Here is a 27,296-nt window from a genome sequence, read left to right on the forward strand (position 1 = left end):
CGTGGTGCTCAGGCTCTCGAGAGCCCGGCTCAGCAGTTGACGGCGTGTGAGCTTCTCCCCAGTCGCAGCACCAGGGTTTAGTTGCCCCCTGGGGCACGTGGGATCTTAGTTCCACGACCAGGGATCGGACCCGCATCCCCTGCATTGGAAGGTGGATCCTTAACCCTGGACGATGGGAGAGGCCCAATCCTCCATCTCTATCTGGGAAGCGGGGCTGGGGCGCAAGCGGTACATGAGGCTCACAGACTCCAAGCAAAGGCATTAGGGGAGTTTATTTACAGGAAAGTCACAGCAACCGGGGCCCACACAGGCTCACGCCAGAAGACTCCAGATCTGTCTACACAGATAGGTCCCAGCGCCCAGAGCCACTGCCAGTCAGGTCCCTGCCAGAGGGGCCAAGACTCGGGCAGGGTGGGGGGCAGGAAAGGGACAGGCCAGGTTCCAGAGGGCAAGAGCCAGAGCGATAAATGGCCCTCGTCCCTGAACTGTGGGCTCGGAGGAGCAGGAGGAGAGGGGAGACTCTTCGGAGGCACCTCCGCCTGTGTCCAGCCTGCACCCTTGAAGCCAGGCATGAGGACAGAAGCCCCAGTGGCAGCGGGGGGTTCATGGGGACATCGCAGGCCCCCTGCAGAACTGTCCAGGCGCCGGCGTGGGGCTGCTGTCCCGGGCCACAGTCGCCATCACACGGGGGGCGCCCCCAGCTTGCTGGTGGCACTTGTGACCCGCTTATTTTCCCGGAGGTTCCGGAGGCGGGCACTGAGGCTGCTGATCTCCTCCACATAGGCCTGGGGAACCCAGCCCTTCTCGCCATCTGCCAGGCGCACCCCCTCCAGCCAGCCTAAGGGCACATGGGCCGGGGCAGCGTCAGTGACATTCAAGGAACACCTGGGCCCTAACGTAAGCCCCGTCCGTGTGCCGGGGCTGAGAGGACACCATCTCAGCATCTCCTGGGGGCAGGAAGGGGCACACCTCTACAGACTGGTAGGTGGACTTGTGATCTGTTGGTCCTGATGCTGTCTGAGGGATTTCCCCGCTTCTCCCATCGGTTACTCTCAACCCTACATCTGTGCAAGCAGGAAGTTCATCTTGTCTAACTCGATTCTTGCATGCTATGGTGGGTGAACACTGGTGTAACTTTTTCCTGTGAAGGCTTAGCCATCTAGCTGCCTCCTGCCCCCAAAGCCCCCGTCAGGAGGCCTCTCCAGGAGGGCCCTCTCACCGTCACTGGTCTGCATCCTCACGGCCAGGATGTCTGTCTTCTCCAAAGTCAGTTCATCTGGCTGCAGTGCCTTATACGTTCTGACACACTGAACCTGAGGGTGGTCTGAGAACCCAAGGGCGAGTGAGGGGGTCCCCAGGGTAGGATGGGGCGGGGCGGGGGGAGGGAAGAAAGAAAGAGTGGCTGCTGCAGCTCCTCGTCTGTCCACCGCAGCCACTCCCCTCTCTGACCCTAAACACAAGTGCTAAGTGAGTCCAGCCCCTCCGAGCTTCGATTACTGGTTCTGTGCCCTGGGCTCTCAGCTTCCCAGCTCACTTCAGTATTTTGCTCCTGACCTCCTGGTCTGTCTCTGCACAACAGTAATGGCCCCTTTGTAGGGCGCAGTGGTAAAGAACCCACCTGCCAAGGCAGGAGATGAAGTAGACATAGGTTTGATCCCTGGGTTGGGAAGATCCCCTGGAAGAGGAAATCGCAACCCACTGCAGTACTCTTGCCTGGAGAATCCCTTGGACAGAGGAGCCTGGCGGGCTGCAGCCCGTGGAGTCATAGAGAGCCAGACGCGACTGAGCGTGCACACGCCCCCTCTGTATGAGCGCCATGCTGCTCTGACGCTCCCCACACGCATCCTTCTCAGCGGAGACTCAAACCACACCGCCGCCAGTTATGACCCTCCAGGGCTTCCCTCTCCTCTGAGAGTAAAGTCCTCCCATAGCCTCCAAAGCCTTGCACAGTCTGGCGTTGCCCCTGCTCACCTCCTCACCTCCCTCATCTCCCCCTTCCTCCTCAGAAAAGCTCAGCCGCACAGTTGTCACCCTGCTGTTCCCCAAACACTCTAGGCCCCTCCTGCCTCAGGGCCTTTGCACGGCTGTTTCCCCTTCCAAGAGTGCTCTCGCCAGACACCACCGTGGCTGCCCCTCCCCGTCCTTCAGGGGCCTTCCCTGACCACCTCCTTGGAGGGGCAAGTTCACCCTCCGGCCGAAATACCTCTAGCGCCAGTCAGAGAACCAACTCTGGTCCAGGCCTCAGCCCCTGCGACCACACTCCCAGGTGGACTAGCAGTGTCGGGAAAACCACAGGCCTTAGAGCCAGACCAAGCTTGAATCCCAGCTCACTGACCTTGGGCAAGTTGCCTAAAGTCCTGGGCCTCAGTGTTCCCAGATATGAAGAATGGATCTACCTAAGGGACTTGTCGTTAGCAGCACCCGTTCCCTCTTCCAGGTGACCTCCCCGAGCCAGCGATCGAACTGGGGCTCCCTCCCTGCAGGCAGAAAATAAAGGCGCGTGCGAAGCCCTCAGCACCCCAGCACGCGGGCAGCACTGGGAGGAAACGCGCGTCTTACCTTCCTTTTCGCTGGCTCAGCCCTAACACCCCTGCTCGAAAACCCTGCATAGCTACCTGGCTCCCACCACACCAAGGTGTCCTCTGATCGGGCTGTACCCTGGCTCACCGGCCTTAGGCCCAGAGAAGCCTCCGGATCAGCAGAGCAGAGCCCTCGGCCTGCCGCGACCCGCGCCCACTCCCGGCCACTCTGCTGCTGTCCTCTCTGCAGCTGACGCAGAGCGACAGACAGAGGCGGTTCCAGTCCCAGCTGGGCCGCTGACCGCTAAGCCCAGACAAGCCACTTGACCTCTGCGCATCTGTTTTCTAACTCGCGAAAGGGGCTTCTGCGGGGACAGCATGGGAGGATGAGCAAGGCTGCGTCTACTCCAGGGTGCTGACTGCACGTGAAGGCGGCCCGTCCTCCAGGGTCTCGCAGACCCAGCCTGCCCCAGGCTGACCCCTCTCCCTGCCGGCCCCACGGAGCCCAGCACCGGGGGGAAGGGGAGCACGATGCTGTACACAGCCCCGGGAACATGGCCCTCATGGTGGGGGGCAGGCTGCTACCTTCCCCCTCGCTGATGACCTCCTTGTCCTCCTGGGGGCTGGAGGGGCACATGGCGGAGATCCATCGCTGTTTCTCACTCCTAGGGAGAGGAAGGCTGAATTGTCCTGACATGAGGACTGCAGTCTCCCGGGGCCGCAGTGGGGAAACCAGGGCTGGGAGGACAGGAAATGACGTGCGGACGTGGGACCCGGGTCAGCCGTCTCCACCCCAAGGCCCGCCCAAGCCAGTGCCCACCCAGCTCTGAGGATGGGCACAGAACAGGTCCAAGCCCCCCCGGATGCTAGCTCTGCCAGCCCCAGCCTTAGGCCACCATCCTGAGAGAGAGACGAAAGGCCGTGCGCCTGCCCGGGGGGTCCACTCCCCAAACCCAGACCCACTCACTCCGTCTGGGCCCTCAGCAGGAACTGGTGCTTCGTGCGCTGCCCGTGGAGGAGCTGAAGGAGGAACACGTGGCCGGGGATGCCCTGCAGCTTGAGGCTCAGGTCCTTCACCTGCAGCTCAGCCATCTTGGCGTGAACGAAGACGGCGAACTTCCCCAGCCTAGAACGGGGGGGGGGGGTGCGGTCAGCCTGGACCCACCCTCGGGACGAGGCGACTGCTGATGGGACGAGAAGAGAAGGCGTCGTCTGTCCCTAAGACCCTCCTCAAGAAAGCGAGGCTGCACAGGGCAGTCAGCAAAACGAGGGCTGCAATCTCCTGGCTCACTGGCAGAGGCGGGAGGTGATGGAGCCGGTCCCTGCCCCTGATCTCCTGGCTCACTGACCTGGTGGGAGGTGATGGAGCCGGTCCCTGCCCCTGATCTCCTGGCTCACTGACCTGGTGGGAGGTGATGGAGCTGGTCCCTGCCCCTGATCTCCTGGCTCACTGACCTGGTGGGAGGTGATGCAGACAGTCCCTGCCCCTGATCTCCCTGGCTCACTGACCTGGTGGGAGGTGATGGAGCCGGTCCCTGCCCCTGATCTCCCTGGCTCACTGACCTGGTGGGAGGTGATGGAGCCGGTCCCTGCCCCTGATCTCCCGGCTCACTGACCTGGTGGGAGGTGATGCAGACAGTCCCTGCCCCTGATCTCCTGGTTCACTGACCTGGTGGGAGGTGATGGAGACGGTCCCTGCCCCCGATCTCCTGGCTCACTGACCTGGTGGGAGGTGATGGAGACGGTCCCTGCCCCTGATCTCCTGGTTCACTGACCTGGTGGGAGGTGATGGAGCTGGTCCCTGCCCCTGATCTCCCTGGCTCACAGACCTGGTGGGAGGTGATGGAGCCAGTCCCTGCCGCAGGCACACTTTCCGCTCTCTCTGAGCCTCTTCCTGAAGCCTCTGTTTCTTAGAGCTGCCTGGGCAGCTCCCCCGCTGAGATGGGCAGACTGCTTCGTGTCTGCCTCTGTGACCGGTATAGGAGGAAACTGTCTCCCGTGCTGCCGTATCACGGCACCTGACTCTGCCAGGCCCACTGTTGGGGTCTGATAAACCCTTCTAAGAAAGGTGGGCGGGTGGGTAGATGGAGGGCGTTCCATAGTTCCTTCATGTCAGCCAGGCTAGACAAAACCAGTATCTTCCCCTCCAGACCAGGTCCCTCCGCAGTTCTTCATTCCACCGAAAGACGCCAGCGAATCCCCCGAGGCCACTCGGGCCTTCCACTTGCCTCTTTCCTGCCCGCCCCTCTCACCGGCCAGCAGCTGTGTCCTTATTATCCCCGGAGCTCACCGATCCCCCCAGGCCCACTGCTACTTATGGAGCCTCGGCGCTCATCTGGGCAGTTACAGGAGCTTCTGGGCTCTCCCTTCCAGCCCGTTCTCCAAACTGGCCTTCTCTGCTTAACTCTCCATGCTCTCAGAAAGGCCAACCTTTCTGCCACGGCTTTCAACACGCCAGCTTCCCTCTCTCGCCCTTTCTTTCTACGAACTTAGCCACACTAGGCTTCATCACTTCCCAGATATACTCTGCTCTTCCATCCTTCTGTGACTTGCTATATTTTTCCAATCACCTCTACCTGGAAAACTGCTACGTATTCTTCAAAACCCAGTTCAAACGTTCCTTCCTCCATGAAGCTTTACTGAGTCTCATCCCACACTAGGGAATACTACAGTACAGTTAACCCTTCCATCAAAACCCTGAACAGGTGGCTATCAGGATTTATTTTCACTGGTGTGAGAGCGCCGGTGAGCAGAGAACAAATCTCATTCATCTCTAAGTTCCCAACCTCCTTTGGAGGACCCAATACAGAATAGGGATTCAATGATGCTTCACTGAATAAATAAATCAATCAGAGCTGAACTCTTTCCATGGCATAAGACATCCATCCTTCATCCCCTCCATCCTTAAGGCTTACTTCATTCAGGGAGTCTCCCAGACTTATAATAGTCACAGCTAATGCTGAGTGAGTGTTCAGTACACGCCAGGCTATGTGCTAACCTCTCCGTGAGTGATTATCACAGTGTGTCTCCCTACATGGTAGCCTCTGTTTGGCAGATGGAAGGCAGGAGAGCACAACAGTTAGGAGCCTGGGACCTAGCATCAGACAGACCTGACCTCCCCCTGGTTCCTGCGCTCCATGACCTCACGAATAACCAGAGAGGCTACTTTCCAGGAAGACACTCAGGATTAAAGGGGAAAGCCCACATAGCATGCCTGGCACAGAAAAGGCACTCAAATGTTCGTTGTTACCACTGTGGCTCAGGGGCGGCTGTGCGTTTAGTCTCTGCTCCAATTGGCTTAAGCTCAGAGCAGCTTCACAGTTCTTGGGACACAGCCCAGCCCTTGATTCTCCAGAAGATGGACTTGCCCCGGCTCTGCCTTTTCTGGGGGAGCCTATCAGCTTTAGGGTGCCCTGGCAGCAGAGCCTGGCAGGTGGACTCGTTGTGAGCCCGCTGGTGCGGAAGAAGAGAGCTCCAGCCTCACCCACCAGCACCCCCGTCCTGCGCAGACTCACTCCTTCCGCCGGGAGAGCAGCAGGCAGTCGTTGAAGAGGTGCAGGTACACCGCCTTGCTGGACAGCTTCAGCTTGGCCGGGGGCACTGCGGGCAGGGGTGCCAGCTCCACCAGCTCCCCGTGCCGAACCAGCCAGCGGGCCTGGGAGATCAGCGGGAAGATCTGGGAGGATGGAGGAGGCCGGGGTAAGGCTGGGGGCGGAGGGCAGGGGGTGGAGGGCTGGACAGCGACGGACTGGCCTGCAGCCCCAGGGAGGAGGCGACAGGGCTGCCCCCCCGAGTGTCCCAGCTCCCTGGCTGAAGGCGGGTACCTTGCCCTCAAAGTGGATCCTCTTGCTCAGGTGGATGAGCTCCTCTGTCCTCTTCATGGACTGCACGCTGGCGTTGCACTCTTGCACCAGCTGCGGAAACCACGGGGGGTCACCCGCAGCGCCCCAGGCTCCCCCAGCCCAGCCTCAGGCTCCCACTTGGAGACGAGGGAGTCTGAAGACTGAGGCTCCCTTGGGGACACACAGGGGTTCCGGGGAGGCCCCTGGGAGCCAGACACCTCCTCCCTGCCGAGCTCACCTCCTTGAGGGCATTGAAGGCCTTGGTGGCCATGTCTTCATCTTCAGAGCCCTGCACTGTCCGCTTCAGGATGTTCTGGAAGGTGGAGCCTGTGCAGCGGGGCAGTGTGGCCTCTCCCAGGCACCCTGCCCTGCCCTGGGCGCCCCGAGGGGCTGTGGAGATAAAGGGGTCTCTCCCCTACCCAGCCCTCAGGTACCTCCACCAGCATCTTGAGGCGGGTGATCCTCTGAAACGGCAGGATGAGGAAGGAGGTGAGGGGCAGCCGCTGGCACACAGGAGACTCCTCCAGGCGAGCCAGGATGCCAGGGAACTTGGGGTTCTCCAGGCTGGACAGTGCGGGTGGGAGAGGGTCTGTGATGACAGGGGGCCCCGAACGCGGGATCCCCGCCTCCAGTCGCCCCTCTGGTGCTTCGGGGCGGCAGGTCTGGCCTCCTCGTGGGCAGAGCCCAGGGCAGGCGCCCCGCCGCTCCCAGGTCAGCCCTCCTCAGCCCGGCCTCTGCACCTACTGCCGCCGGAACCCCGCCCCCCTCGCCGCTCCGCGGCAGAGCCCCGCCTACAGCAGGCGCTGGTAGGTGCGCTCCTGGTAGGCCTGGTTGGTGACGTAGGGCAGGTAGACGCGACGGAAGGCCGGACAGTGCTGCAGGACCACGTCGCACACGCTGAAGCGGAGGACATCCGCCTCCAGCCGCTGCTCCAGGTCCTGCAGGAACCTGAAAGGGCAGCCAGGGGTCAGGGCCGGGGCCAGGAGGAGACCCCAGAGGCGGGAGCCCAGCCAGCTGCAGCCTCTGCCTGACTGCCCGAGAGCCAGGGCCACTGCCTCACCTCTCGCTGGTGCCCTTGACCTCGGGCAGTTTGGAGAACAGCCACTGCTTGTCCTGTGTCCCCAGGCACTCACTCAGCTCGGCCGAGCCTAAGAAGTGGCCCACGGCCACCGACAGACTGTGGATGTAGGAGGCCTCGGATGTGATCAGCTCAAACTTGGCCTGAGTGAGGGCGGATGCAGGGCTGAACCCTGAATGCGCTGCTTCGCCCACCAAGCGCTCCCGGAGCCCGGAGACCGCCTCCCTAGATTCAGCGCAGCCCCCGTCCCTTTTCCTTCTCCAGCCCCCTCCGGATCTAGCGCCAGGTGGGGTTCAGAGACAGCCTCCTGCGGCTACTCCGAATCCAGCCCAGCTGGGCCCAAGTTTGCAGGCCGCGCGCATCCGGCCGGGCCCGGGTCAACCGGCCCTGCCAGTCCCCGTGCGCCCTCCCGCCGACCCGGTTCCTGCTCTAGGACCTGCTGGGCCCGCGTGCACCCTGCGTTTCACCCTCTGCGCCCCTCCTCCCTCCCAGGCCCCGCTCTCGGCGGTCTCGGTCTAGGGTCCTTGTCCTGGTCCCGCCGCACCCTAGGCCTTTTCCCGCTGACCCCGCCCCCGGGCCCACCTCCTGCGCCCGCACTCCCCCACCCCGCCAGGGCGCACCTCCTGCAGTCTCGCCGGCCCCCGGGACCACCTCCGCCCCCTCCCTGCCCCCTCCCCGGCCCGGGCGCACCTCCTGCAGTTTGCAGTCTTGCAGGCTCAGCGTGGCCAGGACGCCGCTGCCGCGCACGTCGGGGATGTCCTGCCACAGCGAGAAGGTGGAGCCCCGGGCGGCGCGCTGCGCCCGGAACGAGCTGCTCGGGGAGAGGCCGGCGCGCGGCGGCCCCGGGCCCTCCTCCGCGCCCTCAGCCTCGTCCGCCGCGCCCTCCTCCTCGCGCTGCTGCCGCCGCAGCTCGCGGGCGCTGGCCACGTCGCTGTATTCCTGGTAGAGGACGGCTGGGCGGAGAGCGGAGGCCGTGGGGCGCCCGCCGGCCCCCTGCCCTGTCCCCGCGGCCTGCCTCGCCTAACCAGCCTTTCCGACGGTTCGAGGAGCGGGACTGGTGACTCGGGTCACTCGCCCACTCCTCCCGCGAGCCTTCGGCACCTCCTGCATGCTGCCTCCTGTACTGGACACTCATGGTCCCGGTCTCTCCCTCCCACAGAGGCCCGACCTCTCAGCCCCCCGGATCCCGGTTTCCCGGTACCCAAGCTCCCGGCCCCTCCCTCGGCGAACCCCCCCACGTACAGTTAAGCAGGAACCGGGACTGGCGCCGCTCGCTGGCGCTCCGGGGCCCTGGCGCCGGCTCTTCCCGCGCATCCAGCCTGGGAAACGGAGCGTCAGGGCCCGTCACGGTCCCTCCCCGCCTCGGACCGAGCCTGGGGTGGGAGGTGATACCTGGGCTCCGGCCAGCTGCCGGGGACCTCGCTCAGGTCAACAGGAGCTGGCGTCGCCGTGGCGTCCACCCTCATCTCTACACTGCGCGAGTCTCTCCCATACGCTTTCCCTGCAGAGGGGCAGAGCTGAGGGAGGCCCCAAGAGCAGTGCTGGGCACCACACGCGCCTCAGGTGTGCAGTGACCCCGCCCCTCCCCGCATCTGCCTCTTGAGCTCTTCTTGGGGCCCCAGGGCAAGCTGGTACCTTCTCGGGCAGCTCCAGGGCCTGACCCTGACCCTGGGCTCCGTGCCCTGGCTGCTGAATTCCGCCCCAAGCGCAGGGAAGAGTGCAGGCGGGTCATCAGCTCAGAGGCCGAGAAGCGCCTCCGCTCAGGCCCTTCGAGGCCCCCGCGAGCAGGCCCAGGCAGCCCCGCGGGCCGGGGCTCCTCTGTGCTCAGCCCCTGCTCCGAGGCCTGGCTTGGCTCCAGGAAGACAACGTGGGCCTCGGGGCCACCAAGGGCCTCTTCTCGCTGGTACACCCGCATCTTGCGCCCTGAAGAGGGGTGGGGTGAGAGAGCGCAGGCTGGCATCCAGTGGGGTCTCTCCTCCCTGCCACTGCCCTGTGACCCTGGGCATCAGAGGGATGTGCCCGAGAGAAAGGCCAGTGTTTTTGCCAGGATCTTTTCCCAGAGTAATGTGGTCAGCCAGGGGGTGGGGAGAAAGCAAAGTAGCTGGCTGCAGGGGGCAGAGGACCAGGAAGCCCAGGACACCCACTCACCAGGTGTCCTCAGACAAGTTAGTTGCTTCCTCTGAGCCCCAGATCCCTTATCCCTAAGATCTAAGATCACTTGTCCTGCCTGTCTGGGGAATCTGGGGGCTTACTGGTCCTAAAAGAGCCACCCCACCCTCCCCTATCCTCCCCCCGCCACCACACCCTCCCCCAGAGTGACTCACAGGCCGACTTCTTCTCCGATCCGTGGCTGGCCCGGCGCTGTGGCTGTGGGTGCTGGGGACTCCAGGGTCCCTCCAGGGCTGGGGGCTGGGCACCAGGACAGTGTGGCCAGCTGCCAGCCCGGCTAGGCCGCATCCCCCCCCTGGAGGAGAGCTCGGGGTCTGCGCCTCCAGGAGGCGGTGGCCACGGCAGCCCCTGGAGGACAGCAGGGGTCCCCAGAGACCAGCGGCTGCCGGGCGCCTGCAGCTCCTCTGGAGCCACGGGGAAGAGATCCAGGCACATGGGGCCTGGAGGCTGCAGGACGGGCAGCTCCGCGAAGGACAGGCTCTCCTGCTGGCACACGGCCACTGGGCGGTGGGCAGTGCCAGGCGGCCCAGCCAGACGGGGCTGGAGGGTGGCAGGTGGCCCACAGTCCATTCCTCCTTTGCTCCACCACCCACCAGGGCCTGCAGGGGAGAAGGCATCAGAGCAAGACACAGGACAACAGTGGTCAGTGAGCACCGCATCCTGGAGGCCTGGACGCAGCCTCCTGCACACACTTCTGTGCAAGCACACTCACAAACTTGATTCTATGGTAATAGCTAATGCTTACTTGGCACTTACTTAACAACAGGCCAAGTACTTTACACGTAGTAGCTCATTTAATCCTCTGAAGCCCCAACAACCGGAGTTGATGCTGTTTTTTTTCTTTTAGTTGTGGTTCGCAGGTTCAAGTTGGCACACAGTATGAGGGATCTTAGTTCCCTGACCAGAGATCGAACCCAAGTTCCCTGCATTGGAAGCCAGATTCTTGACCATTGTACCACCAGGGAACTCCCCTGATCTGACACTGTCATTAGCCCCATTTTATAGGTGAGGAAAGTGAGACAGAGAGGTTATCTGGTAAACAGTGGGGCCAGGATTCAAACCCAGGCAGTCTAGCTCTGAGTCTGTGCCTTTAAGCACCTTGTACGTTCCCAACTCCCTGACATGTGATCAGACATACAGATGCATACAGTGTCACACAGACCCACGTCTGTCCCATGTACATCCACATGTATTTTCTTCCAGCTGCAGACACTGACATACGTGCTTTCACAGATACACCCAGACATTTCAGATCACAGGCTCACAATTCACACACACCCTTTTTTTAGTACAAGTACATATATTCACTCACTTTCACAAACACCCGCTGAGCCGTCAGATATTTACGTATCTGCTCAAGCTTCCTCACACTCCTGTTCCACTCACACTCGCAACACCGTGATGCAGGTACAAACGCACAGGCCCAGGAGACCCTTGCTGGTGTCACCCAGCCTCCCCTCCTGTGCCCAGAGCTGTAGGCTTCAGTGGTGAGTGGTGCCCACACCCATGCCAAGCTGGCTGGGAGGGTCACAGATTGGAAGGCAGGCCACCACCCAGGACAGGCTGGGCCCTTCCAGGAGAAGGGCAGGAAAGAGCCCCAGCCCCCCAGCTGGGGGTGAGAGAGGGGACCCCATCTCCCAGCCTCAGGAACAAGACAAGCTGAGTGAGTCCTCTCGGGCAGGAAGTCATCCCCAGCGAGGCTGCCGGAGCCTCAGGACAGGCCTACCAGTCAGCGGGGTCTGAGTCCCCCAGCCCTGGCCCCCGGCCCCTCGCTGCAGCCCCTCACCTCTCCACCAAGGCCCACCGCGGATGGTGTTTGGCTCCTCCGGCAGGGGAAGCCCTCTCTCTGCCCAGCTGGCTTGGGGAGATCCCACCCAGACAAAGAGTTTGATTCATCAAGCCCTGTGGTGAGGCAGGCGGGTAGGGAGGGAGGGAACAGGCAGCAGGCTGGGCGGGGGCCTCCCGGGGCCTGGCCTCCCTGTGGGCAGGCTGGGCAGCAAGGACGCCCCCCCTCCCCAGAGGCCTGCTCAGGCCAAAGGAGCAGCGGCCGCCTGGCAGGGCCAGGAGACTCAGAAGACAGAGCCGGAGAGACCAAGGGGCCAAGGCTGGAGGACAGGGATGCTTTAGAGAGCGACCCAGAGACCGTGACCCCAAAGCACTCCAAACCGGAAAACCGCAGATGCTGAGACGCTCAGGAGCCCAGAGATGGGGGCAGAGAGACAGAGACACCGAGCATTTCAGACAGACCAGATACTCAGAGACAGATGTGAAGCCCGGGAAAACCAGAGGAGACAGACGGGCAAACGTTTCGTGCCCTGCAGGACTGCCAGTCTCGTGGGGAAGTCAAAACAAAAACAGTTACAATCCAGGTTGGAAAGAACCAGCCCAGAGGAAGTGTCAGAGCAGAGGGCTGGGCTCATCTCGAGCCAGGCATTCCCGGAAGGCTTCCTGAAGGAGTGGTAGCAAACTGTCCTGATTGAAGTACCCAGGGGCCCAGTACACAGAGAGAGGGAGAAGGCCGAGAGAGCAACAGCGGGAGTGTCCGTGAGCCTAGGGGGAGGAGGGAGCGGAAGAGCCTGCGGGGCGCGGCTCTGTGCCCGGACCCCCTGAGCGCAGCCCCTTGGCCGGCTTCCCCTTCTGTCTCCACCCCCTGCCTGGAGCGCAGGCTGGCGCTGCTCCTCAGCACCATGGACTCCTCTGGGCCCTCCCCGCCAGGAGCAAATCTGTCTGTTTCCTCATCTGGTGAACAGGATAGCCATGCTTCAAAATGCTGATAGGCGAATTAAGAGTACTTCTCTGGTGGCGCAGGGGTTAAGAATCTGCCTCCCAAAGCAGGAGATGCGAGTTTGACCCCTGGTCGGGGAACTAAGATCCCATGAGCCTGGGGCAGGGGGACTAAAGCCCGTGCGCCTCGCCTAGAGCGCCCACCTGCTCCTCTCGCCACAGCCAGAGACAAGCCCGCAGGCGGCGGAGGAAGACTCCACGGGCCGCAACTAAGACCCAACACAGCCAAAGATAAATAAAGAGTGAAAAGTAAGAACAACGCAGGGGGCTTCCCTGGGAACTAAGACCCTGCACGCTGCACGGTGTGGCCGAAGAAAAGACTCGTGCACGCAGGGCGCCTCGCACAGAGCGGGAGCTCTGCAGTTGGTCGTCGCGCTCCTGAGTGCTCTCAGTCTTTCCCTAGTCACGAGGACGGCTTGGGCCGTTCCACAGGTAGGGAAACTGAGGCAGCGACGGCGACACATTAGGAGCACGTGGCAGGAGACACGGGGACCACTGCCCACCAGACAGGCCTCTTCCCCTGCTGGAATCGGAAGCCCCTCCCACAGGAGCCCCGCTCGCCCTTGTCGGCACACCTGTGCAGGAACACGCGTGTGCTTCTGCTCCCTCATATTCTGGGAGAGTCTCTCCACTTGGGTTCTGGAAGCCTCTCGAGGGCTGAAAGGAAGCCCCCTTCCCATGTCAGCTGCAGGGATAAATGAGCAAAACATGGAACCGTGGAGGCAGGAGCATCTCATATTTAAAAAAAAAAAATTGTTTTGGCCACACTACACAGCATGTGGGATCTTAGTTCGCCAACCAGGGATCCAACCTGTGCCCTGTGCAGTGAAGCGCTGAGTCCTACCCACTGGGCCGCCAGGGAATTCCAAGGAGCACCCCTACTAAAGCCTCAGAGAAGGCTGGGTAAATGGAGGGGGACGGGCAAGGCTTCCTTGGAGGAGACAAGGCTGGAGGCAGGTCCCCGGGGAGGAGGTCAGGGGTGGGTTAGCCTCCATCTCTGCCCAGGCCAAGGGACAATGAGAGTGACCATCCAGCCAGGATGCCAGCCCTGTGGCCTTCTGTGGATGTGGTCCACTCAACCTCACTGCTAGAGTGTTTATAGCTTATCTCTGCTGCTGCTGCTAAGTCACTTCAGTCGTGTCCGACTCTGTGCGACCCCATAGACAGCAGCCCACCAGCCTCCCCCATCCCTGGGATTCTCCAGGCAAGAACACTGGAGTGGGTTGCCATTTCCTTCTCCTAGACCCCCCAAAAAAACTCCCAGAAAGAGACTGGTCCCAGGTAACCCTGCTCAAGACCTGACCACAGGATACTCTGGTGCCCACTAGGCAAGGGAACCCACAGGGGAAAGCCCCTGCCAACATTCCAAGCCCTGTGTGACTTTAGACGAATCATAGCCTGGGCCTGGGCCCGAGTGTCCCCATCTGTAGGGTGGCTCTGAGAAACTGCTCCCAGGGCTGCAGTCCTTATATTGCCCCACAACTCTCAGGTTGTGCTGTTTATCTTTTAAGTCAACAGAGGGTCCCATCCACGGGGTACTCACCACATGGACAATGGACCCACTCCTCAAGGCTGGCAGGGAGGGGCCCTAGATGCTGGTCTGGTCTGGAGAAAGCATCTCTGACCTCCTATGCCCAGCTTTTCCCTGCCCCCTCCACGGTGCCCCTTGCCCTGCTGCCCGAGGAGCAGGGCCCTGCAGGGTCCCTCTTCTTCTCAATGGAGGGAGCCAAGTGGGAGGTCATGGCTGGAAAGGAGACTCAGGCCACGCACGCTGTGGAAGCCTAAGAGGCCACAAGCGTGTGGGGGCCAGGATCAGGGGCCTGGGAGGCGGCACAAAGGGCTTGCTCGGGAAGACTGGTGGGAGGAGGATGGGGCTGCTGGCAGCCGGGGGCCCTACCTCAACCAGGGAGCTCCGTCCAGCCTCCAGCACGGTCCCGGGCTCCAGGCTGCCCTGGGGGCTCTGGGGTTGCAGCCAGGTCCTCAGGGGGCGATGCCAGCATGGCCCCTGAGCCAGGCAATGGAAGCTCCTGGGTATTGTGTGGGACAGGGAGAGGGGAGGCGAGGGCGGAGGGAACCTCGCAAGCAGGCAGGCGGCTGTCTCAACGTGCCTGCTCCCCGCCCCCCTTCCCTAGAACCGGTTTGGCCAGTCTGGGGTACAAGAGGGGGGCTGGAACAATGGGAGTCCTATGCCCAGGAGAGGCTCTGAAAGGACCCCAGACCGACATCCTAGAGATGAAGAAGGCACTGCTTTCCCTCCCAGGGGACAGGTCACCCTTCTGCTGCAGCTTCCCAAGTGTGAGACGTGCTCAGGGGACTTCGTGGGGCTGGGGAGCATCCCAGAGAATGATAAGCCTTGGGTCAGGGACCCTGAAGACTCTGCAAGGTGCTGGTCCTCACCGCTGAGCCGGGCCACAGCATCTATAACGGGGTTTTCTGGCAGCTCAGGTGGTAAAGAATTCACCTGATTCCTGGGTTGGGAAGATCCCCTAGAGAAGGGACAGGCTGCCCACTCCAGTATTCTTGGGCTTCCCTTGTGGCTCAGCTGGTAAAGAATCTGCCTGCAATGCAGGGAGACCTGGGTTCGATCTCTGGTTTGGGCAGATCCCCTGGAGAAGGGAACAGCTACCCACTCCAGTATTCTGGCCTGGAGAATTCCATGGACTGTATAGTCCATGGGGTCGCAAAGGGTCTGACATGACTGGGCAACTTTCACTTCACTTCACTTCATCTAATGAGTGTATACAGGTACTAGGGCTCCTGTTGCTAGGAACTCTCATTATACACTAATGTGCCAGGCACTGTTCTGAGCACTTCACACGCTAAATATCCACTTAATCGCCACCACAACCCTGTGAGATAGACGCGGTCACTGCTCCCACTTACAAGCTGAGGGCATGAGACATGTGCTGGTTAAGCACATTATCCTGCTTAAGTCTCTCATCAGCTTAATAAAGTCCCTACCTTACAGATGATGAAATGAAAATTGCCAATGGTCGCGCAGCAAATAAAAGTCAGAATTAATGTTTAAACCCAAGTCTGTGGCTCCACGACCAATCCGTGCCCTCAGCAATGGCCTGGTACTGCCTCACCAGACTTTGGGGAGGGTCTGGTGAAGAGTGCAGAAGTCCACTGGGAGGTGTCTCAGCTGACCCAACTCAACCCCTTTCTATTATTATTGGTGTACTGAAAGCCCTGATGAACGCAGGGCCTTTTTCAGTCCGCTCCTAGATGCTGTGAATTTTCCCTCGCCAACTGGTAACCATTCAGCTGGAGAGGATAGGTCCCTTCACTCCTTCATATCCACCTTGGCCCCCAAAACATCGGCACGTAATGAGGAGACACTGCGCAGAGTGGGTGGGGACCAGGTGCCCGTGGGGCGGCGGCACTGTGGGGCGTAGAGAGATTTATTGTCAGCGTTGCTCAAGGGGCAGGAGACTGGGAACGCGCAGAGGGAAGCTATGCAGGGCTAATGTTTTCAGAGAACCCCAGCCCTCTCACCCCAACTCCTGGGCCGACCTTGGGGCCGCTGGCCAAGGTACCATAGCCTTGACTCCTAGCTGGAAGCAGAGGCCCCCAAAGGAGGGAGGATCCTGGGGGAATCAGGGTCCTGGAAAGGAAGTCTCACGTCTCTGGACCCTGCGTCCTGGGCTCCAGGGACAACGCCTCCTGCTGCAGCGTACGGAAAGCAAGGATGGGTCTGGCCGAAGCGGAGGACCCTCCAGAGCAGAAGGGGCTCCGGGGAACATAAAAAGGGGGGCGGGACTGGGTGATGGGCGGGGCCCGGAGGAGATGAGCGAGCCAGCGGCCAATCCTCCCTCTGGGCCAAACTAGGGGGCGGGGCCAGAACGCAGACCTTGGGCCCGGCGTGGGCAGAAGGGCGTGGTCAGGGGCGGGGCCGGGGCCCGCCGACCGCACTGACCCAAGCAGCGCCTCCACGTTGTTCGCCAGAGCCTGCTCTGCCAGGCCGCGCCTTACCTAGGTAGCCAGGGCGGCTGGCAGGTCGAGCACGAGCCAGGCGATGAGAGGCTGGGGAGAAGGGAGCGGTGAAAAAGAAAGATGGCTTTAGCGATCTTACTCTGCCAAGCGCTTACTAAGTGCAAGGCACTTCGTTGTTCAGTCGCTCAGTCCTGTCCCACTCTTTGCGACCTCATGGACTGCAGCACGCCAGGCTTCCCTGTCCGTCACCAGCTCCCGGAGTTTACTCAGACTCTTGTCCATTGAGTCGGTGGTGCCAGGCAATATTCTGAGGGGTTCCGGGATTCATTCGATTAATCCTCACAACTCTGGGGAGTAAATAACTTCTGTTTCACCTGTAAGGAAGCCAAAACGTAAAGAGGTTGTCATTTGCCCAAAGACAGAGAGGTACAATCCCAACTGCTACACGAAGAACCTGTTAGAATCAGAGCTAGGGAAAGAGGCTCTTGAGCAAAGCTAGCAGGAGTTCCAGGACTGTGGCCAAGAGGTAGTAGTATTAGTCGTGACATTAATTAATTCGCTGAGCACCTACTGTGCAGTGCACGTGCTTGCCGCTCAGTCTTCATGGCGACCCCGTGGAGTAGGTCCTGTTCTGCAGTATATCTCACAGCCAGTCGGCGGCACAGCCTTAACTTGGACTCTGGTCTGTCCGGCGCCCAGAGGGCTTAGCCTACCTCGAAGGCGATGATGAAGCCCAAACGCCCAGCCAGCGGCTTCCCACAGACGAAGGTGAGATTACTCTTCGCGTCGCGAAAGCCCTTGTACCTGGGTGGCGGAGGGCACGCGGTCCCGCGAGGCCCTCGGCCCCACGATAGGCACTTTCACCCTTCCCCAAACTAGAGCCTGGCCCTGCCAGCTTAGCAGTACCCTCAGCCGGCTCTGCCCTCTAGCCCGCCCCCCCCGACTCAGCTTCCTGAGCTCCCAGTTAGGCCCCGCCCCTCCCCGCCCACGTGGTCACTGCCCCGCCCCCAGACTCAACACCCCGCCGCCAGGCCGAGCCGGAGGGGCCACAGAATCACGGCCCCGCCCCTCCCCGTGGGCCCTTCCCCTCCGCCCCGCCCCTCCGCGCTCCGCCCCTCCCAGCGGGCCCCGCCCCCTCGGCGCTCCGCCCCTCCGGGCCCCGCCCCGGGTGAGGTAAGCCGGAGGCGCGGACTCCCGCGTGAAGCTGACAGAGCCGCGCAGCTGGCTGCGGTGTTCCCACCGATATGGCACACGTGGCCGGAAGTCCGAAGGGAAGGCGGTGAAGAAAACTGCAGGGGCTCCAGGCGGGAAGGCCCTCCCGCCTTTTCCGGGCCCAAACGGGTCTGGTTCCACTCTCACGGGCAGGATGAGCCTGTGCCCAAGGGCGCTAACCCTCTGCCCCGATTTCCCAATCTCTCGCCCCGATCTCTAGCCTCTGCCCCCATTTCCCGGTTCTCGAGCCTGCTCCCAGTCTCTGATCTTCACCCCCCTCCCTTCCTCCCCTCACGTTCACGATGATGAAAGGGCCATGGTTTCGAGAAGGAGCATCCAGATCCCAGTGCCCTGAGTCCGTTCATGAGAAGCCATCATGGTCAACAAGAGTCCGAAATGCAGTACTTGGATGCAATCTCAAAAACGACAGAATGATCTCTGTTCCTTTCCAAGGCAAACCATTCAATTTCACAGTTATCCAAGTCTATACCCCAACCAGTAACGCTGAAGAAACTGAAGTTGAATGGTTTTATGAAGACCTACAAGACCTTTTAGAACTAACACCCAAAAAAGATGTCCTTTTCATTATAGGGGACTGGAATGAAAAAGTAGGAAGTCAAGAAACACCTGGAGTAACAGGCAAATTTGGCCTTGGAATGCGGAACGAAGCAGGGCAAAGACTAATAGAGTTTTGCCAAGAAAATGCACTGGTCATAGCAAACACCCTCTTCCAACAACACAAGAGAAGACTCTACACATGGACATCACCAGATGGTCAACACTGAAATCAGATTGATTATATTCTTTGCAGTAAAAGATGGAGAAGCTCTATACAGTCAACAAAAACAAGACCAGGAGCTGACTGTGGCTCAGATCATGAACTCCTTATTGCCAGATTCAGACTTAAATTGAAGAAAGCAGGGAAAACCGCTAGACCATTCAGGTATGACCTAAATCAAATCCCTTATGATTATACAGTAGAAGTGAGAAATAGATTTAAGGGCCTAGATCTCATAGATAGAGTGCCTGATGAACTATGGGCGGAGGCTCATGACATTGTACAGGAGACAAGGATTAAGACCATCCCCATGGAAAAGAAATGCAAAAACACAAAATGGCTGTCTGGGGAAGCCTTACAAATAGCTGTGAAAAGAAGAGAGGCGAAAAGCCAAGGAGAAAAGGAAAGATATAAGCATCTGAATGCAGAGTTCCAGAGAATAGCAAGAAGAGATAAGAAAGCCTTCTTCAGCGATCAATGCAAAGAAATAGAGGAAAAGAACAGAATGGGAAAGACTAGAGATCTCTTCAAGAAAATTAGAGATATCAAGGGAACATTTCATGCAAAGATGGGCCCGATAAAGGACAGTAATGGTATGGACCTAACAGAAGCAGAAGATATTAAGAAGAGGTGGCAAGAATACACAGAAGAACTGTACAAAAAAGATCTTCACGACCCAGATAATCATGATGATGTGATCACTAATCTAGAGCCAGACATCTTAGAATGTGAAGTCAAGTGGGCCTTAGAAAGCATCACTATGAACAAAGCTAGTGGAGGTGATGGAATTCCAGTTGAGCTATTTCAAATCCTGAAAGATGATGCTGTGAAAGTGCTGCACTCAATATGCCAGCAAATTTGGAAAACTCAGCAGTGGCCACAGGACTGGAAAAGGTCAGTTTTCATTCCAATCCCAAAGAAAGGCAATGCCAAAGAATGCTCAAACTACCAAACAGTTGCACTCATCTCACATGCTAGTAAAGTAATGCTCAAAATTCTCCAAGCCAGGCTTCAGCAATACGTGAACTCCCTGATGTTCAAGCTGGTTTTAGAAAAGGCAGAGGAACCAGAGATCAAATTGCCAACATCTGCTGGATCATGGAAAAAGCAAGAGAGTTCCAGAAAAACATCTATTTCTGCTTTATTGACTATGCCAAACCCTTTGACTGTGTGGATCACAATAAACTGTGGAAAATTCTGAAAGAGATGGGAATACCAGACCACCTAACCTGCCTCTTGAGAAATCTGTATGCAGATCAGGAAGCAACAGTCAGAACTGGACATGGAACAACAGACTGGTTCCAAATAGGAAAAGCAGTACATCAAGGCTGTATATTGTCACCCTGCTTATTTGACTTATATGCAGAGTATATCATGAGAAACACTGGACTGGAAGAAACACAAGCTGGAATCAAGATTGCCAGGAGAAATATCAATAACCTCAGATATGCAGATGACACCACCCTTATGGCAGAGAGTGAAGAGGAGCTAAAAAGCCTCTTGATGAAAGTGAACGAGGAGAGTGAAAACGTTGGCTTAAAGCTCAACATTCAGAAAACGAAGATCATGGCATCCGGTCCCATCACTTCATGGGAATAGATGGGGAAACAGTGGAAACAGTGTCAGACTTTTTTTGGGGGGGCTCCAAAATCACTGCAGATGGTGACTGCAGCCATGAAGTTAAAAGACGCTTACTCCTTGGAAGAAAAGTTATGACCAACCTAGATAGTATATTCAAAAGCAGAGACATTACTTTGCCGACTAAGGTCCGTCTAGTCAAGGCTATGGTTTTTCCTGTGGTCATGTATGGATGTGGGAGTTGGACTGTGAAGAAAGCTGAGGGCCGAAGAATTGATGCTTTTGAACTGTGGTGTTGGAGAAGACTCTTGAGAGTCCCTTGGACTGCAAGGAGATCCAACCAGTCCATTCTGAAGGGGATCAGCCCTGGATGTTCTTTGGAAGGAATGATGCTAAAGCTGAAACCCCAATACTCTGGCCATCTCATGGGAAGAGTTGACTAATTGGAAAGGACTTTGATGCTGGGAGGGATTGGGGGCAGGAGGAGAAGGGGACGACAGAGGATGAGGTGGCTGGATGGCATCACTGACTCAATGGACGTGAGTCTGAGTGAACTCTGGGAGATGGTGATGGACAGGGAGGCCTGGCGTGCTGCGATTCATGGGGTCGCAAACAGTCGGACACGACTGAGCAACTGAACTGAACTGAATCCATTCAGTCACCAGCCACCAGTAGGAATTTGTGGGCACACAATCAGATCTTCACTCAGCTGCTCAGCAGAGCAAACAGGGGAGCAAGTGGTAAGTCCTCCACGAATATGGTGATGAATCCAAACTGCAGCACTGTGGGTTGGGGCGTGTCAGGTCTGGGTCACCTCTCCTGCTGGGTCAGCACCCCCCCCGCCCCCGCAAGGGGCCCTGCCGCACCACCGCTTGTCCATCTCCAGGTATTCCTCAAAGAGGCCCTGCAGTGGACGAGCTGAGTCCTTCCAACAGCCCTGCTCCTGCCTGGTCCATCTGGATGTCCCCAGGCCCCGCCACCTATCTCTTCTGCTGCCAGGCCTTCAGCTTCCTGGGACAGACAAAGCCATTTCTATGCTCCCAGTCCCTTGGAGACAGGCACCACGGTCATGCCCACTTTACAGATGAAGACATGGAGACTCAGAGACCTTGCCCAGGGCTCCCCCAGTTGTTAATGGTGGAGCCAGGGCTCAAGTGCTTGTTTGCTGGACTCCAGAGTCCAGGGCTCTTAAAATCTGCGCCTCCTATATGGCCATTCTTGGTCTCTGGAAGCCCTTCCCCTCTCTAAAACACGAAAAGAGAGCGCCCCTCTTTCCCGTTCATCATATCATTAATCCACTCAGCTCTCTTGGAGAGGTGTCCTGTAAGCAAGGTCAGAGCTCACAGAATGCAGAGCTAGGACTTGTGTTCCCGTGTCCCGACCTCAACCAGGGGTTTTTCTGCTTGGCTCTCATAAAGGCCCCCTGCCCCAGCCTGACTAGGCCCAACCCCCAGGTCGCCCCCTGCATCCACAGCCTAATGAACTACCCTACTTTGCTGGCCAGCTGTCTGCCCGCCACAGTGATGAAGAGCCACTGAGCTTAGGAAGGCAGCCTCCGAGCCACACTGCAATGGGCAGACACGTGGCACCTTACTCAGAGCTTGGGGGCTGGCCTCAGAGGCAGATCCTGCCCTGCCATACCTGAAGGGCGATGCCCCCACCCCTCAAGAGCCGGCTCTCTGGGTGAGGATACTTGCGTCCCCAGTCCATATGCTGAGCAGCCCGCTGTACTCACCAGGGCATCCCACAAACCCTCGGGCCCACTGGATCAGTTGGCAAAGTGCCCTCCCCCTCTGGATCCAGGCCACAGCTAAACTCCATGCTGAGGCGGACCCCTCTCCCTGCTGTGCTCCTGGGCCTCTGGCCTCCCACCCACTGAGAGATAACTCTGGTGACCGGGCTGCTGGGACATCTTGTCCCACTGCCCCCAGTTAGGCCATGTTCCCAAGACCTGTTGGGACCATGGCCCCCACCTACTGCTCAACCCATGAGAAGCCAATTGAGTATTTCTGGGCCAGGAAGAGGGAGTCATGCTCCTGAGGGGGAGGAGGTGCGGGTTCTTTCAGTGATTCTCTCTCCCACTCCTGCCAAACGACAGTGGCAGTTACACGGGAACACCTCCTCCTGGGCGTCTAGCCCTTGAAAACTCCTGACCTGTCTTTATTAAAACTTGAAGCTCCTAGAGGGAAGGCCCAGGTCTGGTTTATTTCTGTGCCCCCAGTATCCAGTCCAGGCTTCTCAGTGGAAAGGCCTCCACAACGATGGTGATGAACCCAAGTGTCAGGAATGGGAGGTGGGGTGTCAGGCCTGCGCCACTCGGCGGCCGTTGAGTGAGTGAGTGAATGCAGGTGTTAGTTTCTCACGTACCCAGTGATGTGTTGGTATATTGCAGCTGAGAAAGCTGAAGTCCAGGGAAGTCAAGGGCCAACGTCAAAGTCAACAGCAAGATGTTAGTAGAGACAAATCTAGAGGCTCATGGACACTGCCGCCCGCTGGGACTTCACCGGGGGTCCACAGCCTTGGTCAGGGGTCCTCACCTGCTTTGAAGAATGCTACAGAGAAGGGAGCAGAGAAGAAACTGACGAGCTGGAAGATGAAGACTTTGGAAGTGGGGAATCTTCATGATGGGTCTGGGTTCTATGCATCTCTGGGCAAAGGGCAGAGCTGGTCAGAGTTCTATTGTGTGTAAGGGGGCAGGCCCAGCCCATTGGGTCAGCTCATTTGCTTCTGTCCACAGTCCACCTTCCCCTAAGGCCAGCCATGCCCCCTGGCCACTTCGTTTGAGGGTGACTGAGCAGGCTGCAGGGTCTGAGACGCGGGGACCCCTGCATCACAACTGATGCCAGGACAGCCCTGTGACACCCGGCCCTTACTCACCCCGCCTGGTGAGCTGCTTAGCCAGAGAGGTAGGCCTGGCCCAGGAGGAGGAGGAGGGCCAGGCTGAGCTCAGCTGCTGATGTTGGCAACGCTGCCGGCCCAGGCAGAGTGACGGCCATCACCCTGAGCCAGGCCATGTGGAGGGGCAGAAAGAATCTGAAGATGCCCACCTTGTGCCTGGAGTCTGGGACAGTGGCCTGCACCCCATTGCTCCAAGAGGCACTCACTTGGGCCATAAGCAGAGCGTTGCCCATGTGGAACATTTCCGTACCGATGATCTCACGGTACACGGTGACAGACACTAGGAAAATCATCACCACACAGAACTAGGGCCAGCAGGGAGCACTGTCAGAGCTGGAAGGCAGGTCCACCAGGGCCCCAGCCCACCCTGGAGGGGACAATCCTTCCAGAGCAAGGACCCAATATCCCCTCATCATGAGGACGATGGATGCGGAGCCGGTGAGCTGGCCGGGAAGACGGGTGCGGGATGGGGAGCAGGGCCCCTTCAGGCCCGTCGTGGGGTTCTGGGCCGTCTGCGGGGAAAGCTGGCAAACTCCGGGTGGGGCTCTCCCGACAAAGGGGGCAGCAGGAATGTGCACTCCATGGCCCAAGCGTCCGGGTGTCACGCCCATGCTTCCCGCCACTTCCCGTCTGCACAGGAGTCTCTGGGAGTGTGGGAAAGATGTCTCACTCTTTGTTTCTGCAGGGCCTTTTTCCCCTAGGGTCTGGTTAGGAGCCTGGATGGATAGATGGGTGAGAAGACAGAGAAAGTGAAAGCGAAGTCGCTCAGTCGTGTCCGACTCTTTGCGATCCCATGGAGACAGGAAGTAAGCAACAAATGGCCGCGCGTGTGGGAGACGCTGGCTAGTCTGAAGGTGGGTGGGCAGCAGGTAGACAGGTGGGCAGGCAACCTAGACAGGCAAGCGGCTGGCACACCTCTGTGAGTGGGTGTGCAGGGTGTGGGTAGATGAGCAGCCGGGTGGGTGGGTAGATAACATATCTGCTTCTCCGATAACTATCTCTGAAAGACGGGCTTTATCCGTGTGCTTTGCTTTTGGCCGCACTGTCCTCCTCGGCGGTGCGTGAGCTTCTCTGGCTGCTGCGGCTGGGGGCTGCGCTCCGCCGCAGCGGGCGGGCGGCTCGTCGCGGCGGCTCCGCCTGTTGTGGAGCGCGGCTCCGGGCACCGGCTGCGGCTGTGGCGCTGGAATCGGCAGTCGTGCCTCCCGGGCTCTAGAGCGCAGGCTCAACAGCTGGGGCGCGTGGGCTTCGCTTCTCCGCGGCACGTGGGGTCTTCCTGGGCCAGGGGTCAAACCCGTGTCCTTCTGCATTGGCTGGCCTCCAGTGCCTAACCTTACCAACCCTTACATCCTCCTGATGTCAGGGGAGGGCAGAAGAGTGACCCAGGCAAACTGTCGGGAAGAGCCAGCTTTGTATCCTTTGACTCCAAAGTCGGAGCTGTTCCCAGCATGGCTTGTGGCCTCTGAGTGCAGCAGGGAGCAGACTTCTGGGCCTGCAGGGCGGAGCTGGGCGTCACCTCCTCTCCCTGGAAGTCACTGCAGTCTCCCGGGGCGGGGCGGGCAGTGTGGTGCTTTTGTGCTTCCAGTGCACCAGGAAAGCCATGGCCCAGAAAGGCAGGAAGTGCTAAGAACACAGTGCCAGATGGACAAGGAGCCCCACCGCAAAGAAGGGAGTGAGGGCAGGCTGCAGGGCACGGCCGAGCCCGGTGCTGGGCCCCAAACCCCTTCCCTTCCTCTCTTCCCTGACTCACCTTGGCCATGGGGCAGACCTTGGAAATATTCCGTGTGGCACAATCTCACAGAGTGGGCATATGAGGAAGGAACCCCGGCAGCACGGATGTCCTCCCTGTGAGCAAAGGGCACCCATCCTGGGAGGGTCTGTCCTCAACCAGCCAGCACTCCCAGCCCACAAAGCCCATCCCCACCCCACCCCTGAGCACTCCCAGTCACCTGGTACGTTGGTACCGTGGTGACTAGGCGAGAGATGAAGACCAGGGTGCCCAGCAGGACAGCGGGCAGCAGCGCAGCTGTGCAGGAAGCCGCAGGGGTGACAGACAGCGGGCGAGCCTCTGTCTCTGTGTGCAATCCCAGCTCCCAGCTGCTGCCCCCACACAGATGCCCCTGGCCAGGCAAAGCAGACAGTCACCTTCTCCCCATCTGTGCCATCATCCCCAGTGACCCAGGATGAGTACAGCAACTGTCAGGGGTTGAGCTCTGTACCAGGCACCTGGTACCCAGCAAATCGCACAGGCCCAGAGGGAGGAAAGTTCCAGAAAGTTCCAGCCTGCAGGGAAGTTCCAGAATTCTCTCCTGATGCCCCTGCAGCAGAAGAAAGCTGAGTTTGTGCCACATTGCGCAGTGGGCGAGCAGCAGTACAGACTGCCTGGGCCCGCAGACAGGCAGTGCCCACCTCTGCCAGGATCTCTGCCACCTGCCAGAAACAATTCTGCCATCAACTCCGCCCCCTTAAGGTCCCAGGTGGACCCTCCCCAGGCAGTTGACTCACTACTTGGAGCCGCTGCCTCCCGCCCGCCCAGGGCCGCCCGCCCGCGCACCCAGGGAGCGCGGAACAGGATGGGCACGCACCGGCCGGGCTGACGGGCACGCGCTGCTGCGGAGGTGGCTCGGGCGCAGGCACCGCTGTCGCTCTGCAGACTCTTCTGGGTCCGGCTGGGGGTCCTGAGGGGCCCCGGCAGGGACTCCACTGCCAGAGGGGACCCCGCCTTGGCCCACCGCTCCCAGCTCCACCACTCGCGCAGGCTCCGTTCCACTGAGTAGACCGCCAGCTGCTCGCACGGCGCACGCTGTGCTCCACTGGACTGCGCTCCTTGAGGGGCCAGCATCTCCGGATGGCCCAGGGCCCGGAGCCCCGCCTGTCACAATCCCTCCTGGGATGGACAGATCGCCTCCTGCGTGAGGCCCCTTGTTCAGTTGCTCACTCATGTCCGGCTCTTTGCGACCCAAGGACTGCATGCAGCTGGCCAGGCCTCCCGGTCCGTCACTGTCTCCCTGAGTTCACTCAGACTCGTGTCCACTGAGTCAGTGACGCCATCCAACCATCTCATCCTCTGTCGTCCTCTTCGCCTCCAGCCTTCAATCTTTCCCAGCATCAGGGTCTTTTCTAATGAGTCAGCTCTTTGCATCAGGTGGCCAAAGTATTGGAGCTTCAGCTTCAGCATCAGTCCTTCCAATGAATATTCAGAACTGATTTCCTTTAGGATTGACTGGTTTAATCTCCTTGCAGTCCAAGGGACTCTCAAGAATCTTCTGCAACACAGTTCAGAAGCATCAATTCTTCCGTGCTCAACTTTCTTTAAGGTCCAACTCTCACATCCATACATGACTACTGGGAAAACCATAGCTTTGACTAGACGGACCTTTGTTGGCAAAGTAATGTCTGTGCTATTTAATATGCTGTCTAGATTGGTCATAGCTTTTCTTCCAAGGAGCAAGCATCGTCTAATTTCATGGCTGTGGTCACCGTCCGCAGTGATTTTGGAGCCCAAGCCGCCTTCAAAAATCGCTTTGACTTGCATTTCCTCGTTTGAAATTCAAGCGAGGGGGAACGTGGATATGAACGCTGAGTAGGCCACCGTCATACAGCAGTGACTGCCTGTTCTGTTCTTTGGGCTCCTCCAGTGTGCCCGCCAGGGTGGAGCGCTTTACACACACGCCCATTTAACCACCACAGCCTCTCTAGGGGGCTGACACTACGGTAAAGCCCATTTTATAGATGAGGTGCTTAACTCCCTTGCACATGTCAGAGGGCTGGTTAGGTGAGTCCACGCACCCGTCCCTGCGGCGCCTACCTCCTCCAGGAGCCTGGCTGCGTGCAGCTTGTGCTGGAACTTACCAGCGCCGCTGCAGGAGTCACTGCCACTCAGTGGGCCGCCAGTATCGGTATCGCGGCTTCTACCACCCGAGTGCGCAGTCCCTCCCATCACGGCGGCAGGAGGGCGGTTAGGGACGGGGTGCCCCACCCTATCCTCACTCCACCCTGGGCGGAGAGCTGGGGGCTGCATTTATCAGTCCCCCTAAGGCCCAAATTCCAGTCCCCTATAATGAAAAGGACATCTCTTTGGGTGTTAGTTCTAAAAGGTCTTGTAGGTCTTCATAGAACCGTTCAACTTCAGCTTCTTCAGCGTTACTGGTTGGGGCATAGGCTTGGATTACCGTGATATTGAATGGTTTGCCTTGGAGACGAACAGAGATCATTCTGTCGTTTTTGAGATTGCGTCCAAGTACTGCATTTCTGACTCCTTTGTTGACCATGATGGCTACTCCATGTCTTCTGAGGGATTCCTGCCCATAGTAGTAGATATAATGGTCATCTGAGTTAAATTCACCCATTCCAGTCCATTTTAGTTCACTGATTCCTAGAATGTCGACGTTCACTCTTGCCATCTCCTGTTTGACCACTTCCAATTTGCCTTGATTCATGGACCTGACATTCCAGGTTCCTATGCAATATCAGACCTTGCTTCTATCACCAGTCACATTCATAGC

The 27,296-nt window shown here is 59.0% G+C and overlaps 1 protein-coding gene across 6 annotated transcripts; it reads right to left on the reverse strand.

Annotated features, from left to right (window-relative positions):
- On the reverse strand, window positions 248-25,786 carry ARHGEF19 (Rho guanine nucleotide exchange factor 19). Of its 6 annotated transcripts, none has more exons than XM_018054620.1 (21): window positions 25,377-25,786; window positions 24,937-25,109; window positions 24,542-24,636; window positions 22,264-24,283; window positions 16,468-16,702; window positions 9,764-10,207; window positions 9,075-9,362; window positions 8,832-8,940; window positions 8,682-8,758; window positions 8,130-8,392; window positions 7,422-7,582; window positions 7,157-7,309; window positions 6,796-6,925; window positions 6,600-6,674; window positions 6,344-6,433; window positions 6,035-6,195; window positions 3,487-3,645; window positions 3,105-3,184; window positions 2,397-2,477; window positions 1,220-1,324; window positions 248-838 (listed from the first exon to the last, which is right to left on the reverse strand). In XM_018054620.1, exons 6-21 carry the CDS (start codon window positions 10,176-10,178, stop codon window positions 681-683), a joined length of 2,505 nt encoding a protein of 834 aa, XP_017910109.1. In that variant the 5' UTR covers window positions 10,179-10,207; window positions 16,468-16,702; window positions 22,264-24,283; window positions 24,542-24,636; window positions 24,937-25,109; window positions 25,377-25,786; the 3' UTR covers window positions 248-680. The 6 variants fall into 6 exon arrangements, with proteins under 6 accessions (XP_017910109.1, XP_017910106.1, XP_017910126.1 ...); XM_018054617.1 differs by having other exon boundaries at window positions 15,891-16,702; XM_018054637.1 differs by lacking the exon at window positions 2,397-2,477 and having other exon boundaries at window positions 16,368-16,702.

The sequence above is a fragment of the Capra hircus genome, chromosome 2 (assembly GCF_001704415.2).
Source record: "Capra hircus breed San Clemente chromosome 2, ASM170441v1, whole genome shotgun sequence".
In the NCBI taxonomy this organism is placed as follows: Eukaryota; Metazoa; Chordata; class Mammalia; order Artiodactyla; family Bovidae; genus Capra; species Capra hircus.

Coding starts and splice junctions, on each gene's coding strand:
- ARHGEF19 (XM_018054620.1), bottom strand. CDS start 10,178: ATGGACTGTGGGCCACCTGCCACCCTCCAGCCCCGTCTGGCTGGGCCG. Junction 7,310..7,421: donor GTCAAGGGCACCAGCGAGAG/GTGAGGCAGTGG, acceptor CTGCCCTTTCAG/GTTCCTGCAGGACCTGGAGC. Junction 6,675..6,795: donor GCCTCAAGATGCTGGTGGAG/GTACCTGAGGGC, acceptor TCCACCTTCCAG/AACATCCTGAAGCGGACAGT.